At 47.3% G+C, this 18039-nt stretch overlaps 1 protein-coding gene across 1 annotated transcript in view; it reads left to right on the top strand.

The window, feature by feature from the left end:
* Positions 1-18039, top strand: part of Pecam1 (platelet and endothelial cell adhesion molecule 1) — a 59711-nt gene that overhangs the window by 21989 nt on the left and 19683 nt on the right. The window contains exons 6-13 of the mRNA XM_032913587.1: positions 3350-3598; positions 5097-5372; positions 7989-8273; positions 8849-8956; positions 9439-9466; positions 10120-10193; positions 12848-12901; positions 14339-14401. Of these exons, the coding sequence (XP_032769478.1) occupies positions 3350-3598; positions 5097-5372; positions 7989-8273; positions 8849-8956; positions 9439-9466; positions 10120-10193; positions 12848-12901; positions 14339-14401 (1137 nt within the window). The remainder of the gene's footprint in view (positions 1-3349; positions 3599-5096; positions 5373-7988; positions 8274-8848; positions 8957-9438; positions 9467-10119; positions 10194-12847; positions 12902-14338; positions 14402-18039) is intronic.

Raw genomic sequence — 18039 nt, forward strand, 5'->3', positions numbered from 1 at the left:
CTCTCATGCCAGCATTTGGGGCGCTGAGGTAGGAGGATCATAAGTTCAAGGCCAGTCTGGGCTATCTAGTGAGACCCTGGCCAATGCCGATGATGCCTTTTCTTTTCCAGTTTGTCTTGGGTGCTGGGGCTTGTGGGAAAGGGTCCGTGTACAGCCGCCGGCTGTGCCAGCTGAATGTTTAGGTGGTGGTACTGACTCAATCCTACTGCTTGCTACTTCCTGTGCTCTTGAACCCGAGGATGTAATGATACTCACCTTATAGGACTGTCAGTCACAATGTCTATTTAAATGAGAGGCTGTGGGAACTGTCGCAATGTTTAAATGACATCGCTGTGGTCTGCATTCAAGTGAGTGTTGGCTAATATCTCTGCAGGTGTCTCTGTCTTTCCTCTGTCCCCAACTCTTTTTTTTTTTTTTTTTCTTTTCTTTTTTTTCAGTGCTGGGGACCGAACCCAGGGCCTTGCGTTTGCTAGGCAAGTGCTCTACCGCTGAGCTAAATCCCCAACCCCCCCAACTCTTCTTTATGACCTCTTTCAGTGTTTTTAATTTTATTTTATGTGTGAATGTGTTTTGCCTGCACCACTTGTAGGCTTGGTGTCTATGAAGGCCAGAATAGGGTATAGGCTGTCCTGAAACTGGAGTTACAGTTGGGAGTCACCATATTGCTATTGGGAATTGAACCTGGGTTCTACGTCAGCATATAAAAGGCTAAACCCACAAAACTCACCATCAGTACATAGGCAGGTGCTGGACGTGCTGCCCAGTGGTTAGCCCTGACTCAAGCCTTTTTAGACATAGCAGTTCATATTGTCCTTTAATTTGATGGGTCCTATGTGAGGCTTATGGTTGTGGAATTTTTTTTAAGGTCCACAAACCTCATAACATACAGAATATAACAGGATTTGTGGTCAGCATGATCCTGCTCTGAATAATTTTTCTGCATCAATGACTGGCAGACAGATTACAGCAACAGTATAAAATAGCCAGTAGACATGGAGCAAGCTGGGTACAGCTAGGCTAGGGGGGTAGATTTTGACAAAAGGTGTTCTTTTTTGTCTTTTCCTTTCTTTTTTTCTTTCTTCCTTTCAGTTTTTCAAAACAGGGTTTCTCTATGTAACTAACAGCCCTGGCTGCTCTGGAACTCCCATTGTAGACCAGGCTGGCCTCAAACTCACAGAAATCTACCTGCTTCTATCTCCCAAAGGCTAGGATTAAAGGCATGAACCTGTAACCCAGCCTGTAAAAGACTTTAACAGGTATGGTGGCACACACCTTTAATCCCAGCAGCTGGGAAGCAGAGGCAGGTAGATCTCTATGACCAGGGCCAGCCTGGTCTACATAGTGAGTTCCAGGACAGCTAGGGCTGCATAGTGAGACAGACCCTGTCTCAAAAAACAAAACCAAAAAAGATTTTGAAAAAGGAATTTAGGTATGTCTGTGTGCATTTATATGTGTGTGTGTGTGTGTGTGTGTGTGTGTGTGTGTGTGTGTGTGTGTGTGTGTGTGTGTGTGTGTGTGGTTAAGATCAGAGGATATCAGAGCTCTTGGAACTCGAGTTGCAGGTGGCTGTGCGCTGTCTGATGCAGGCACTGGGAACCTCATCCAGGTCCTTTGCACGAGCAGTAAGTGCTCTGAACTATTGAACTATCTCACTACCTTCTTCCACTTTTTTTTAAAAGACAAGATTTCATGTAGCTGAGGCTGGCCTTTCATTTACTGTGTAGTAGAATTTGGCCTTGAACTCTTTTTTTTTTTTTTTTTTTCCGAGCTGGGGACTGAACCTAGGGCCTTGCGCTTGCTAGGCAAGCGCTCTACCACTGAGCTAAATTCCCAACCCCCTGGCCTTGAACTCTTGATCCTGCTGCCTCCATGCCAGTACTAGGACCCCAGGCATGCTCCACCATAGCAGGCGTTACCCAGTACTAGTTTTCCTAACCCCTGTGCCTGGCTTTATTTCCCTAAGATACTTATTGCTTAAAAGGATACTGTGCATTTTCTTGTTTCACTGTGTATATTCAGCTGTTAGAATGTAAACTGCGGAGACCTTAAACTCCTCTGCGCAGATACTGTGTCCTTAGCTTGTACTATGCTTAGAGGGAGGATTGGGCTGAGCCTGTGTTACAATGTTTCCAAGAGCAGAGTCAGCTCCTCTCTTCCCTTGAAAGTCTTCATTCATACAAGCATTCATCTGTTCATTTGGCAGTTTCCCCAAACCCCCAAGAGTCAAGCTCTGAACATGCGATCACAGCCACCACCCCCAGGTTTATATACAGGGTGTAGGTAGGGGGCCAATTCACCAATTAAGGGATTAGCACATTATATCAGATCCTCCTGGTGTAGGGTGTGACTTCATGTGCAATTTAGTGAGCTATTTATTTATTTATTTATTTATTTATTTATTTATTTATTATAATTTTTGAGACATTCTCATAATGTAGCCTTAGAACTCTCCTATGTAGACCAGGCTGGTCCCTATATAGAACTCAGAGAGACTGCCTCCTGAGCGCTGGGATCAAAGGCATGCATGCCCCATCATACTCAGCGCGGATTATTGATAATGACAAACATTTGGAGTGTTCTTGACAAGGTATACACTCTCTTATTAGAGAAAACATATATATATATATATATATAAATATATATATATATGAGAGAGAGATGACATATTCTTCTGTATACTGGACTGCTTAAGAATTGAGGACTTCAGATACAAGCAGGCCTGTCAATGGCGGTTTCTTCTAGCCTTAATGAACTTGCAAATATTGTTAAATATACTTTCTCCAGAGAACCACCTAGGACAACTTCTTTCCAGGGTCTGTTCCCTTAATGCCCCCAGGGTGACGTTTAGTTTCCTCTCTGTGGGCTCTTCTGCAAACAGTATTCCTGCATTGGGCACTAGATATGAGTTCCTTGAGGTCGGACTATCTCTCATATGCAGTTATCTCCTCGAAGCCCAGCAAAGGGTCTTCCTCACAGTAAGCACTTGCGGAAGCCAGGCTTAGTGGTGCTTACCTGATAATAGGAGGATCAGAAGTTCAAGGCCATTCCCCTGGCTACTAATTCAAGGCCAACCTAGGTTACTTGAGATCCCCTCTCAATAAATGAATGGATGGACGAGTGAATCATCACAGGATGAAATGAAGGGAGAGCCTACAGTGGGATCTCAAGTTCAGAGGGAGTCCTGGCTCTTTAAGGCCACACCCTCAGGTATATGAGAAGCAGAGGAAGATTTTTTGCAGGCTCCTCAGGGTTGATTTTGCTGAAAGTAACTGGGCCACAGTCCTCTCCAGTAGAGGACTGAGGTGGTACCCGGACACATCTCCCTCCCTTCCCACCTGCTGTTCTTCAGAGCTGTTTCCCAAGCCGAAGCTAGAACTCTCCTCCAGCCGTCTGGACCAAGGGGAAATGCTGGACCTGTCCTGCTCCGTCTCGGGTGCGCCTGTAGCTAACTTCACCATCCAGAAGGAAGAGACGGTGTTGTCACAGTATCAGAATTTCAGCAAGATTGCCGAGGAGAGGGACAGCGGGCTGTACAGCTGTACGGCAGGCATCGGCAAAGTGGTCAAGAGAAGCAACTTGGTACCCGTCCAGGTGTGCGGTGAGTAACGCTCTCAGCTGCTCAGCTCACAGAGGTCGAGCAGGAAGGAGGGGTATGCCGGTCAGCTGTCCCCTCTGCAGTCTCAAAGGCTGATGGGATTCAGACAGGTTGAGAACTCCAGGGAGAACCAGGAAAATGGCGTGCTGATTAACAGTGCTTGCTGCCAAGACAGACAACCTGAGTTCAATCCCTGTGATCCACAGGGTGGAAGCAGAGAAACACCTCGTACAGGTTGTCCTCTGATGTCCATATTTAATCTGTCTGTGTGTGTGTGTGTGCACAAAGATGTCTGTGTTTATCCAAGACCTGTTTAGAAGGCATGGGGCATACCCATAATCCTGACACCCAGGAAGCTGAGACAGGGATTGTCCCGAGATCAAGACTAGCCTGGGATACATAGCAATGGCCTCTCTCAGTCCTCCCTGACTCCCGACATTAAAAAAAAAAATTATTAAAAAAAGAAGACTCTAGTTAGGTGTTGGTGGTACATGCCATTAATCCCAGCAGTGAGTGAGGCTGGAGGATTGCTGCAAGCTCAAGACCAACCTGGGTTACAGGGCAGGGCCCTATCTCAAAAAACAAATGCACAAGGCATCTAAAGAGATGGCTCCGTGGTTACAGGTACTGGCTGCTCTTGCAAAGGACCTGGGTTCAGTTCCCAGCACCCACGTCATGCACAAGCCACCACACCTGGATGGTGGACCCACAGGCCGGCACGAACCACCATTCCTGGGTCTTCCACCTCCTTTCTTCTTTCATCACTTCCTCCTCTTCCTTTCCCACCCTCTCCCACACTCTCCTCCTGTTTCTCTCCTCCTTTTGAGACAGGACAGGGTTACACCATGTAGCTCAGGCTAGCCCCAAACTTGCCGTTTTTCCGCCTGCCCTCCCACCGCCTGCCCTCCCAGGTATGGAACTGAAGGCGTGCTCCACGACACCCAGATATTATATCGTTATTTTTCTTATAAAAATTAGATGTTTTAAGCCGGGCCGTAGTGGCAAACTCCTTTAATCCCAGCACTCGGGCTACAGAGGCAGGCAGATCTCCGTGAGTTCGTGGCTAGCCTGGTATACAGAGCTAGGTCCAGGACGTTGAGGGTTCTACAAAGAAACCCTGTCTTTTTAAAAAAAAAAAAAAAACCAAAAAGTTACATTTTAAAAAAATATATGTACAAATATACAAAATTCTGCCTGCCTCCACTTTTCTCCTGCTGGGAATTGAACTCAAGACTTTACACATGCTAGGGCAAGTGCTCTACCACTGGGCTACATCCCCATCTATCTACAGCAGTTCTTTTTCTCCCTTGTTATCACATGCACATACACATTTGACCTGGGCTGCCCTATAGGAGCCCCGTAAGACGGATAAGACGGGCAGACAGGCAGGCATTTGAAATCCTAATCTCAATGGGGAAAGCCAAGCTCAGAGTTTTCAGAAGGAAGGTCCTGGGTTGGGTGGTTGCTTCCATTTCATTTGGATTTTTCTCTGTTGTTCTAGAAATGCTCTCCAAACCCCGGATTTTTCATAATGCCAAATTTGAGATCGTAAAAGGACAATTCATAGGTATCAGCTGCCAGTCAGCAAATGGGACAGCGCCCATCACTTACCGCCTCATAAGAGCAAAGAGCAACTTCCAGACCGTCCAGAAGGACTCCAATGACCCAGTGACATTCACAGACAAGCCCACCAGAGACGTGGAATACCAATGTATAGTGGATAATTGCCACTCTCACCCCGAGGTGCGCAGCGAGATCCTGAGGGTCAAGGTAATAGGTAAGTGGCTATATTGTGAGAGGTAAAGGCGGAGCTCAAGGTTAAGGACTGTGGGGATAACAGGGACACGTGCTACCTGTGCGTCCCAGAGCAGATACGTATCAAAGCAAGACCGAGCCCCAGACAGTGGGTCTGAGGAATATCTGGGGGTTCTTGCTGTGGCCATTGTAACCCCTTTTACCTTTCAAGTGACAGTCGAACCCCCTGAAAAGGGAAGGTGGCTGGACTTAAGGAACTACTGGTATTGTGTAGTTGGGCTTCTTTGGTTTGGGGGCCTTTTCAGATGAAGAGAAAAGCACTTCCAAGACATGCAGGCCACAAGTCTTTCTTCCTGTTGGCCTTGGTGGAACATCCGAGTCAACATGAAACCTGCCACAGGCCTTGCTGCAGACCACGGGCTCGTGGAAACCGCTGACGTTAGCCTGGGTTTCTCACCACAGTCTTGGGGTTGGAAATCTTTTCTCAAGCATCTGACTTGTGCCTTTGGGTGGCTTCTGTTGCTCTGAATCCCACTATAAATCTCAATCCGCCTTCTCCTCTGTCCTTTGGCAACTTTTGCTTAACAACTCTGTGTCGTCAACACGTAGTTTATAGGGGCTGGAGAGATGGCTCTGGGGTTAAGAGCACTGACTGCTCTTCCAGAGGTCCTGAGTTCGATTCCAGCAACCACATGGTGTCTCACAACCATCTGTAATGGGATCTGATGCCCTCTTCTCATGTGCCTGAAGACAGCGATAGTGTACTCATACATAATTAATAAATAAATACATCTTAAAAGAAGAATGTTGCTGAATGAATGGTGGCACAGTGGGAGTCAGAATTTGTCTCTCTGAACTTCCAGGTGGGAAGGGAGCTATGAGCTTCCTGGAAGCTGTCTGGACAGGAAACTTCTGTTTAGGGTTCAATGCTCAGAAATAAAAACTGAGCATAGAGGTAAAGTCTTTAAGTCAATGGAGGGGCTAGTGAGATGGCTTAGCAGGTAGAGAGGTGCTGGCTCAGACTAATGACCTGAGTTCAATCCCCTGGATCCTACTTGGTGGAAAGACAGACTTCCATAAATTGTTCTCAGAGTTCCAGGTACACACAGAATAAATAAGTCAAAATGTTATTTAAAAAATAAAAAAAAGGGGTTGGGGATTTAGCTCAGTGGTAGAGCGCTTGCCTAGGAAGTGCAAGGCCCTGGGTTCGGTCCCCAGCTCCGAAAAAAAGAACCAAAAAAAAAAAAAAAAGAGTGGAGTTGGAAGACTGAGGACCAACTTTCCAGAAAGCCCAGACCCATATTTCACTGCCAAAATAAGTAGAGAAAGAGAAGGCAGCAGCTAGCAAGGGAGGAGAATCAGCCTCAGAGACAGCACAGGTAGTGAAGCCGTGTCAGCAGTGGTGAAGCCGGGCAATGCTCAGGCTAGACGGGGCCGAGACTGGAAAACCGTGTTAAGAAGGAATGACCTTTTCCACTGAATTTCCCCTTTAGGATCATGGTCTGAGGATCAAGGGACTTTTCCAGCTTCTTTGAAACTAGAAGTAGCAATGGAGTTTCAGAAGCAGATGGGTATCTGTGGATGGTGGCACATCCTGTCATCCCAGGATTTTGGAGGCTAACATCTGGCGTTCATGGCCAGCTCGATGAGACCCTGTCTCAAAAACCAAACATGGTTGTGCACACCTTTAATTCCCAGCCCTTAAGAGGGCGAGGCAGGCAGATCTCTGTGAGTTCGAGGCCAGCCAGAGATACATAGTGAGATCTTGTCTCAAAAGACATGATGAACAATGGTAACCGTAAACGGTAACAAACCCAGGGGGTCGGAAGGCAGACTTGAGGGAGAGCAAAGAAGTGGGAGATGAGGCTTTAAAAGCACACAGGAAAAGGAAAACCAGGGGTAAGTGCCACACACCTTTTTAAAAATTCTTCTTTATTTCATGTGCATTGGTGTTTTCCCTGCATATATATCTGCCTGAGGGTGTCCTGTCCTCTGGAACTGGAGTTACAGATGGTTGTGAGCCGCCATGTGGTTGCTGGGAATTGAACCTCGGCGGGGTTCTCTGGAAGAGCAGCCAGCGCTCCTAACCACTGAGCCTTCTCTCCAGCCCATGAGCCACACAGCGTTGTAAGCAGAAAGGCAGAGAGAAATCATTCAAATACACACACACACACACACACACACACACACACACACACACACGCACGCATACATACATACATATATGCCCATGTACTCAAAACTCCCAAGAGAGAATACAAGTCAGTCTTGCCGTTCTGGGGAGAGGCCAGTCATGCTCAAGGTGGGAGGTGCATGCCCCTAACATCTTGCCTTTCATCAGTGAATGGGGACAGGCGGTGTCTGTTACTGTCCTTCTGGTCTAATCAGTGGAAGTGGGGAGAAGAGGGTTGAAATCTTAGGCTGGAAGAGAAGCTGACGAGAAAAAGTGGCCACTCTATGTTCCTTCTCTCCCTCCCTCTTCCTCTTGGGTTCTTTGTGACCGAGTCTCTATGTTGCATTCTGGCTTGGAACACGAGATCCTTCTGCATGTATCTCCCGAGTGCCGGGATTACGGGTGTGCACCTCTTACTTGCTTCGTCCTTCTCTTCTCCGGGCTAATCCATGGCTTGCTTTCCAGCCCCGGTGGATGAAGTTACGATCTCCATCCTGTCGGGTAACGATGTACAGTCTGGAGATGAAATGGTGCTTCGGTGCTCTGTGAAAGAGGGGACTGGCCCTGTCACGTTTCAGTTTTACAAAGAAAAGGAGGGCAGACCCTTCCACGAAGAAACCGTGAATGACACCCAAGTGTTTTGGCACCATGAACAAGCTAGCAAGGAGCAGGAAGGCCAGTACTATTGTACAGCGTTCAACAGAGCCAGCATTGTGACCAGTCTCCGAAGCGGCCCTCTAACAGTCAGAGGTGAGTCCAGGCCCCACCAGAAGCCGGGTATGGGGGCTTCCAAGGGGCAAAAAGCATGCATTCCTGGTAAAAGGGAGAGGAGTGGAGACTAGCTCATTTGAGAGAGCTAAGGGACTGGTGTCTGATTAGTTACAATTGGCAGAAACCTACTATCTTGAGTGGAAAAGGACTGAAAATATTTTATCCAGTTCCAATTCTAAATATCGGATAGAGAGCTATCAACTGACTCATACCGTGGTTTAAATATCTATCCATGAGGGACCTATACCCAAACACAGACACGTTGATGGGAGTCTTAACTGTGCCCTTGAATGGGAGAGTCCTGTAGAGATGGAGGAGGATGGAGAGGCCACCCTAAATGGAACAAGGCCTCAACAAAATTGGTTTGGTACCTCCTTGAAGACCATAGCAGAAGCCAGCAGCACCTCACAGGCTGGCTACAGAAGCTCTCACAGGCAGACACCAAAGCAAGATACCATTTACAAGGAGGTCGGAATTGCTGCTTCAGTCTGCTGTTACTTCTTGCTAGGAGGGGGAAAATGTGTGCTTCCTTTTGTTTTCTCCCCGACTTCCAGTCTTTCTTGCTCCGTGGAAGAAAGGGCTCATTGCAGTCGTTGTCATTGGAGTGGTCATTGCCGCCTTGATAGTTGCAGCCAGATGCTACTTCCTGAGGAGAGCCAAGGGTGAGTGCCTATCTGCAGATTGCTCTTCCCAGAAACTGGCTGTGTCTGTGAGGCATCCCTGAGGAGACTGAGGGAGCACCATGAGTTCTCCTTATGGGATGTCAGTTGGCGAAGCTTTTGCTGCTCATGAACACGGGTACTTGACTAGCTGGGCAAGCCAACCAGGGGGATCTGGGTGACCTTATACCCGGTCTAGTCAGAAGAAGCTATTTCTTGGTGTGCATCCCATATGGGACGTGTGCACACACACACACACACACTCACACACACACACACACACACACATGCACATACTGTGTGCAGTTGTGCCATGATCTTGTACCATATGCCATATACATTTGTGGGAAGAGGGTCTAGCCTGAGCTACACCCCAGTTCCTCTTCTCTCCTTTATTGGGTATTTAGGTTTTAGGAGAGTCAAGGGAAAGATCGTCACTGTCCTGTATACTTATACTGACCTGGATTTTCCTTTCTTTTTTAAAGCCAAGCAGAAGCCCGTGGAGATGTCCAGGTCAGTGTCCCCGTAAGAGAGGGTAGATTCTCTGTGGGCAGGGATGGGTTTGTCTGTAAGCCCAGAGCGGCTGTTAGGAAGTTGTTGGAGATTCTTAGCAAACTCCTAAAGAATAAGGGCCTTGGGTATAATGGTTGTGTGTGTGTGTGTGTGTGTGTGTGTGTGTGTGTGTGTGTGTGTGTGTGTGTGTTGTTTCTGTCTGTCTGTCTCAGTGGAAGATTGTCAACTACATTACATACTTAGAATAATAGAGTTTTTTTTTTTTTTTTTTAAAGAAATGCTTTTACCAAGCTAGAGAGATGGCCCAACCTCCTTAGGTACCATACACTATGCACACCCACACACCCCTGAAATTTAAAAACCTCGTTTTTGCTCAGGGTAGCCTTAAATTCCTGATCCTCTTGCCTCTACCTCCCAGCTGGGATGACAGGCACGTGGTACCATGACTAGCTTTTTGGGTCTTATTGTGTAGCCCTGGCTGGCCTCAGATTCACAGCCATTCTCCTGCCCCAGCCTCCCCAGGGCTGTGATTCCAAGTGTGTAATGGGCGCATTTCTTGTTTTCTCGGGGATCTTCCTTTGACGGTTTTGTTGGCTTGGGGGAAGAATATTATTACATAATTTTTCTCTTTCCTTTTTAATTTACACGTGAAGGCCAGCAGTCCCGCTTCTGAACTCCAACAGTGAGAAGGTTTCTGAGCCCAGTGTGGAAGCCAACAGCCATTACGGTAAGTAAAGCCAAGGCTTTCTTTAATTACAAAAGGTTTTACCAGCTCAAAGTATAAGGTAGGGTTGAGGTAGAAGGGAAGCCCTGGCTTCGGCAGTGGTACGTAGCTAACCAATCATGGGGAGGTAAGTTGATACACAACCAAACAGAAAGGAAAGGTGGGACCTTTTCCGCTTCTCCCTTCCCTGCTTCATCTCTTTGGGATGATAAATAGAGACTGACCCTACTGCTTGTTGCCAAAATAACTAGGTGGCTTGGGAGATGGAAACCAGGTATTAAATTCAATCAAATTAAATCTTCAGTAACACATCTCGGATGGGATTTCCACCACTTCACTTAACCTTGCCAGAGAGAGGGGGGGGAACATTCTGCTCTTGGCAGAGAGAATTTTGAGAAGTGCTAAGATATCCTTTCTTTCTCTCTCTTTTTTTTTTTTTTTTATTAACTTGAGTATTTCTTATATACATTTAGTGTTATTCCTTTCCGGTTTCGGGCAAACATCCCTTCCTCCCCTCTTCCTTATGGGTGTTCCTCCCACCCTCCCCCTTGCCGCCCTCCCCCAACAGTCTAGTTCACTGGGGGTTCAGTCTTAGCAGGACCCAGGGCTTCCCCTTCCACTGGTGTTCTTACTAGGATATTCATTGCTACCTATGAGGTCAGAGTCCAGGGTCAGTCCATGTATAGTCTTTAGGTAGTGGCTTAGTCCCTGGAAGCTCTGGTTGCTTGGCATTCTTTTTTTTTTTAATCCCAGAGATGGGATTTCTCTGTTTACCCCTGGCTGTCCTGGAACTCACTCTGTAAACCAGGCTGGTCTAGAACTCACAGAGATCTACCTGCCTCTGCCTCCCGAATGCTGGGATTAAAGGCATGAGATGTCACTCTAGTGCAGGCCTCAGTGGAGTGAGGCTGCCCAGTGAGTCTCAGGACCCTTGGGTCTGTAAGAAAGTCACTCAGAGGCAGGTATGGTGGTTCATGCCTAACATCTCAGCACTCAGGGCGGATACAGAAGGATCACCACAAATTGGAGTCCATCTTGGTCTATATAGTGAGTTCCAAGGCCAGTTAAGGCTACATCTCAAGTACCTTGTCTCAAAGCAAGCAATTAAAAACAAACAATTTGAATAATAATGCTAATTAGCTCAGACACACATTAGAGAATCATGTGTTCCTGAAGAATAGTTATAATATCTTACATATATATATAACAGTTTCTTAAGGCAAAGAATATGCTAAAATGTTTGTTTGTTTTATAGTCTTGGGGTTGATCCAAGGCCTCACACATTCAGGGCAAGGGCGAGCGAGCCCCACACTTCATTCTACATATGGACACTCACGCCATAGTTCAGAGACACTGTTATTCTTTTTCTTTTTTTTTTTTTCTGGGGCTGGGGACCGAACCCAGGACCTTGCGCTTCCTAGGTAAGCGCTCTACCACTGAGCCAAATCCCCAACCCCGACACTGTTATTCTTTAAACCGTATCTCATCAACCCACTTCCCTAACCAGAGAGTGTCAGCTAACCACCAGCTTTCGTATTTGTTTTTAGTGACTGGTCCCTTCTAGAAAGAAGCTTAATTTTTAATCAGTTCACTTACATCAAACCATTCTGAATTCCGAATAACTCTGAAATGAAAGTGCCCCTCTGTAGCCGTGCTTTCTAGGCAGGAAAAGCTCACAGCACAGTGAGACGAAGGAGGAGACCCAGGGCCAGAGGCAAAGGTGTTTGTCACCTGGACTGAAGAAATCAGACTTTGCTTTCTTAGCAGTGCTAGAGGTTTTAGAAGTTATAGGAGGGCTGGGAGATGGTAACGTGTTTGCTGTGAGTGAGCATGAGGACTTGGGTCTGATTCCCCGGCACCTATGTAAAAGTCATGTGTGGCAGCAAGCACGTATAACCCCAGTGCTGGGGGAGGTGGAAGGAATGATCACACCCTGTGGGCTCCATCATGAGCTAGTCCAGCTGAACCAGCAAGTTCCAGGTTCACAGAGACTCTGCCTCAAAAACTAAAGTGGAGAGTGAGAGAAGAAGACATGTGACATCAGCTATGACATCAGCCTCTGGCACTCGAGCACACGAACACTCCTGCACATGCACATATGCATGAGTGAGAGCACATACACAAGCACTCACTCATGCACTCACACACACATGCATGGGTAAGAGCACACACGTGCATGGGTGAGAATGCACACACAAGCTCTCATGCACTCACAAGCATGGGTGAGAACACACACAATGCTGTCATGCTCTCATGCACTCACACATAGATAAGAACACACATACATGCATGGGTGAGAGTACACACACATGCTCTCATGCACTCACACACTCACACATAGGTGAGAACACACACACACATGCTCTCATGCACTCACACATAAGTGAGAGCACACACATGCATGGGTGAGAACACATGCATGTGCATACACACATGCATGGGTTAGAGCACACACACATGCTCTCATGCATTCACACACTCACACATAGGTGAGAACACACACATGCATGGGTGAGAACACATATACACATGCATGGGTGAGAACACATTTACACACATGCACTCACACTCACATGCATGGGTGAGAACACACACACACACACACAGTTACAAGAAACTAATTCTTATTGTCACTCATCCTGTTATTTTTCAACCAGGTTATGATGATGTTTCTGGAATTGATGCAGTAAAACCCATAAATCAAAATAAAGGTAACTATTTAAATATTGTACCAGAAACTTTGACATTAAAAGAAAAATCGCAGGCAGCTGTGCGTGGTGACACACACCTTTAATCCCAACACTCAGAAGCCAGAGGCAGGTGGCTTACATAGAGTCTAGGCTAGCTAGAACTCCATCATAAGTAGTAAGATCCTGTCTTTCAAAATAAATAAATACATACATACATAAATAGCCACAGAAAAAAAAGAAAACGTAAACTCTGAGGTGGCTGGATAATTTCCAGCCCCTCTTAGAGGCCCTGTCTACATGTGCCTAATGGTAAAGTGTAGGTGGCTGGGTTTTTTTCTCCAAAGATGTTAGCCATGATCCGAATGGCCACGCCTCCTAACTAAGTAGGAATGAGCTGTCATACCTAAAAAAACAAGCAAACAACAAAAGCCTTCTTGGCATTCAGAATGCTGTAGGAGAGGTTTCTCTTGGGTAGCTGACATGGAGATTTTTAAGAATGTTTTTTTTTAAGACAACTAACAATAGACAGTTTACTTCTGCCTAAAGCTCAGAGGAATTGGCTTAAGTCCTTTCTTAAAGGTCTTTTCTATTCTGTGCTGCCCTCTTGAGAACTGAAACTCCCAGCCTGCTCCTATGAAGTCTCTTTGGGCTACACCATCTGTTTTAGCTGCAAGCAAGAACCCCTGATTCTGTGAGGTCTTAAAACAGTGCAGACACAGACACATCTGTAATCTCAGCACTCAGGAGGCTGAGGCAGGAAGACCATATTCAAGGCTACCCTTGGCTGCGTAGCAAGTTCCAGGCTGCCCTGGCATACGTGTGACCCTGTAACCAAGCCAGTTCAGTCAGTCAACAGGATCTCAAGAGAGGGAATGAGGATTGAAAAGAAAAAGACAATTAGACAACATTATAACATGGCCTCAGTGCTGAGGCTGAAGCAGGGTTTTTTTTCAGTCTGATTTTATATTATTCTAGGAACATACAAAGAATATGATCGATCCTAAGGCTGGGGCTGGAAAGATAGCTCAGTGGTTAAGAGCACTGACCGCCCTTCCAGAGGTCCTGAGTTCAAATCCCAGCAACCACATGGTGGCTCACAACCATCTGTAATGGGATCCAATGCCTTCTTCTGGTGTGTCTGAAGACAGCAACACTGTACCCATACATAAAATAAATAAATCTTTAAAGAAAGAAAGTCCTCCCACGGGGTTGGGGATTTAGCTCAGTGGTTAGAGCGCTTGCCTAGGAAGTGCAAGGCCTTGGGTTGGGTCCCCAGCTCAAAAAAAAAAAAAAAAGAAAAAAAAAAAAAAAAAAAAAAAAAAAGTCCTCCCACACTGTACAAGTCAGAGAGGCTATGCTCGGTGTCCGCTGACTGGAATAAAGGTCTTCAATGCAGTTCGATGCCTTCAGAGGAGGTGCTATCTAAACTCACGGCGGGCGCTGTGATTCCTTTAACAGACCCCCAGAACATGGATGTGGAGTACACGGAAGTGGAAGTGTCCTCCCTTGAGCCTCACCAAGGTAAGGAGCCCTCGCCAGTGAGCAGAGCCCACGTTAGGCTCTGGGCTTGGGTGTAGACACTGCAGGAGACGCGTGTACAGTAAGAATGGTCTCACGGAGGAGAGGTGGTCTGCAGACCTACTAGATACGCCTAAGTCTGGAGCTATAAAATTGTGACTGTATCCTGAGCGCTCTCTGAGGGCCAGGCAGGGACCAAGAGCGGAGGTGTCTTTTCTGGAAGAGTCTTTGGGAGCGGCCTCTCCCTATCCCCCGCCCAGTGTCCAGGCCTTCTTTCAAAGGCCAGCCCCTGCCCAGATGCACTGTGTTCCTAGAACAGTTGCCAGTGTGGGCCCAAACGTGTGTCAATCCAATGCATGTTTAAAGTAGGGAACATGGGGCTGGAGAGCTGGCTCAGTGGCTAAGAGCCCAGTTTTACCAGAGAACCTGAGTTCTGTTCACAACCACCTGTAACTCTAGTCCAGCATACTCTTCTGGTATCTGCAGGGATTGCACTCACATTTGCACAGAGCCCCTACCACTACCACACACAAACAATGATGATAGTGGTGGTGGTGATGATTATGGTGGTGGTGGTGGTGGTGGTGATGATGATGGTGGCGGTGGTGGTGATGTGATGATGATGGTGGTGGTGGTGGTGATGATGATGGTGGTGGTGGTGGTGGTGGTGGTGGTGGTGGTGGTGGTGGTGGTGGTGGTGGTGGTGGTGGTGGTGGTGGGGGTGAGGGTGGTGGTGGTGGTGGAGGTGGTGGTGATGGTGGTAGTGATAGTAGTAGTGGTTAGGGTGGTGATGATGATGGTGGTGGTGGTGGTGAGGGATGGTCTTGTCTTTTTTTTGACCAGATTTTATTTAAGGAGGAGATGTTCATTTGCTTTACCATTGGACAATGCATTTTGGGAAGTATGATAACTAAGAAGGCTTTTTAGAACCGTGTGAAAACAATGGATTCTGGGACTCATAATTTGGTTTGCAGCCCGGGACTGCAGCCATGACACGGTGGCCAACCACCTCTAGGGTGGCACTTTTCACCTCAGTTAACCCAGTTTTGCCCCTCATGGACATGCCATGAGGTAAATTTCCTCGGCAGTTCTAAATCAGTCAATTGGAGATTACCCATCACAGAGGACTTTCCTCATTAGAGGGAGTTAGGGGAAAGACTAAATCTGTAAAGCTTTTTTGGGTGTGGGCACGACGGGCAAGGATTAAGTCCCCATCTGATTCAGTGCGGAGAATGGTACCCAAACTGAGGGGCACCAGAAACCATGCACATCTCCCAACCCTTCTCCAAAAAGGAGCCATCCCAAGCCTTCTGGCCCTTGGGGGAGCTCCTTAGGGCCCTCTGTCTCCCTCTTCCTTGAGGCTGTGTGCTGTTAACCCTGGCAGCAGGCTGAGCCTGCCAATCATTAGCTGGAACCACACCCAGAGTTCTGGGTTTTCTCCTCTGTCTCCTTACTGAGCATGGTTCCAAGTACCACGTCAGCAGTTACATATGTGAAACGTTCCAGTCAGGGGACATGTCCTGTGCTGTTCCCCACTGGCCCGTCCCCATGCTCTCTGTCAGAACAACCATCTCGGTGGTGCGCTGACTGGACCTGATGGGATGGAAGGCCTGAGGCTCTTGTCTTTTTATTTTATAGTGAAGTGTTTGAAGACTAACAATGACAAAGGCATTATGGTGCCAGCCACTGTTCGAGACACAAGGGCATGGATGTTTAGTCTAAGCGGGAGCTGGGAAAACTAAAGAGGGGATGGGCATCAGGATTGAAAGTAGAATGGTCTGGGGGAAAAAAGGAGCTAGGTGGGGCTGGAGATCAGTTAAGAGCACTGACTGCTCTCCCAGAGGTCCTAAGTTCAAATCCCAGCAACCACATGGTGGCTCACAACCATCTGTAATGGGATCTGAGGCCCTCTCTTGGCGTGTCTGAAGACAGCTACAGTGTACTTATACAGAATTAATAAATAAATCTTTAAAAAGAAGAGCAGGGTGTGTGGTGCATACCCACACTCGATCCCTAAGCTTGGCTGTGTGACAGAAGGACCAAGAGTTCAAGGCCATCCTGAGCTACATGAGACCCTATGTCACAAGTATCTGAAAGGAGGCTTATGTGTCTGCAGAGACAGAAAAGGCATGAAGTTAGGCAGACAGGGTGACGCTGGAGCACATGGGGCCCCAAGGATCTCAGTCCTATTTGAAATGAATAAGGAAACTTTCCCGGAGGCCTCAGACTGGGAAAGGGCTGGTTCTGAGTTCCTTTTTTAAAAAAAAAAAATCCTTAGGGACTAGGCAGGGAGCCCAGTGGATAGAAAGCCCTTATCTTGCCAGTGTAAGGACTAGAGTTTGGGTCTCAAGAACCCACGTAAATACTGAGTGTGTGTGATGGCCTTCCTGTAATTCTAGTATTCCTCAGAAAGTAGATAGGGCCTCCCAGAGCAAGCCGGGTGGCTAGACCAGCCAAATCCACACCCCTTCTTTCTCTCATTAGAAAACAAACAGGCATCTGTAAAAAAAAAAAAAAAAAAAAAAAAAAAAAATAGGTGAAATACAATACAATAAAACGAACAAACAGAACAGAGCAAAACAAACAAAAAAAGAAAAGCCTAGGAACGTGCGCGCGCGCGCACACACACACACACACACACACACACACACACACTTCCAGTCTTCTTAGACCTCCATATATGTGCATACACAATCCTCCCAACACATGCAACCATATGCACAGATAACATACATACATACATACACTCACATACATACATACACACACATGCACCAACATGTATAAGTATATAAAAACAAACTCAGGACCAGCAGTGAGGAAGAATAAGGCTGGCCCTACAGACAGGTGTGCTCTCACCGTACAAGAGACAGTGTATGTGCAGGCGATGGATGGTGTCTAGGTGTACTTCTGAGACTCATCACAGCCTGTGGCCGGGATTGGGGAGCCAGAGTCCCCACATGTCTTGCTGGAGTAACTTCATGGATGGCTGTGGTGTTTGAGGATGTGATCTGGTCTGGCTGGGTTAAGTCTGAGATGCGGGTGAGACACCCAAGAGGAGAAAGCACGGGGGTTTGGAGCTCAGAGGCAAGCCTGTGTAGGCTGTGACAGGATACTGCAGAGTGCTGAGTACCAGCTATCACTGGTCCAGCCTGGGCTTGGGATATCCTCGGATCACTTCATCCTGGGCTTGGCAACCCAGGCAACAGTTTCCCTCTTCCTAAATGTTAGTGAGGTTAGAGGGAAGGGAAGGTGTTAGCATGAGGGTAGGATGACGAGATCAGAGCGGCCCACATCTTCCTTTCTGTTCTGGACCGCTGCACCTTACTGTGACTGGTGAAAACAAACAGGAAGGCCCAGGGGACCAAGTCCTCAAATCCCCTGTCACCCTGGGCTCTGACACCGGGCTGGATTGATCCTCCCACAGTGGTGCTGTCCTGGGTCTGGGCAGGCGAACGTCTGAGGGGTGTGCATGGGAGCGCACGTGTTTGCCCTGGGACTTAAGAACACCAAAGAGGGAAGGAAGCATCGCTGCCCCTGGGAAAGGCTGCATTTCCCTTTCGTTGGGAGCGTGTCCTTGTATCTGCTGTTCTCTTGCTTTCTTGAGGGTTTGGAGGGATTGAATAGAGGAAGTGTGGCAG

The sequence above is a fragment of the Rattus rattus genome, chromosome 9 (genome assembly GCF_011064425.1).
Source record: "Rattus rattus isolate New Zealand chromosome 9, Rrattus_CSIRO_v1, whole genome shotgun sequence".
Taxonomy (NCBI): Eukaryota; Metazoa; Chordata; class Mammalia; order Rodentia; family Muridae; genus Rattus; species Rattus rattus.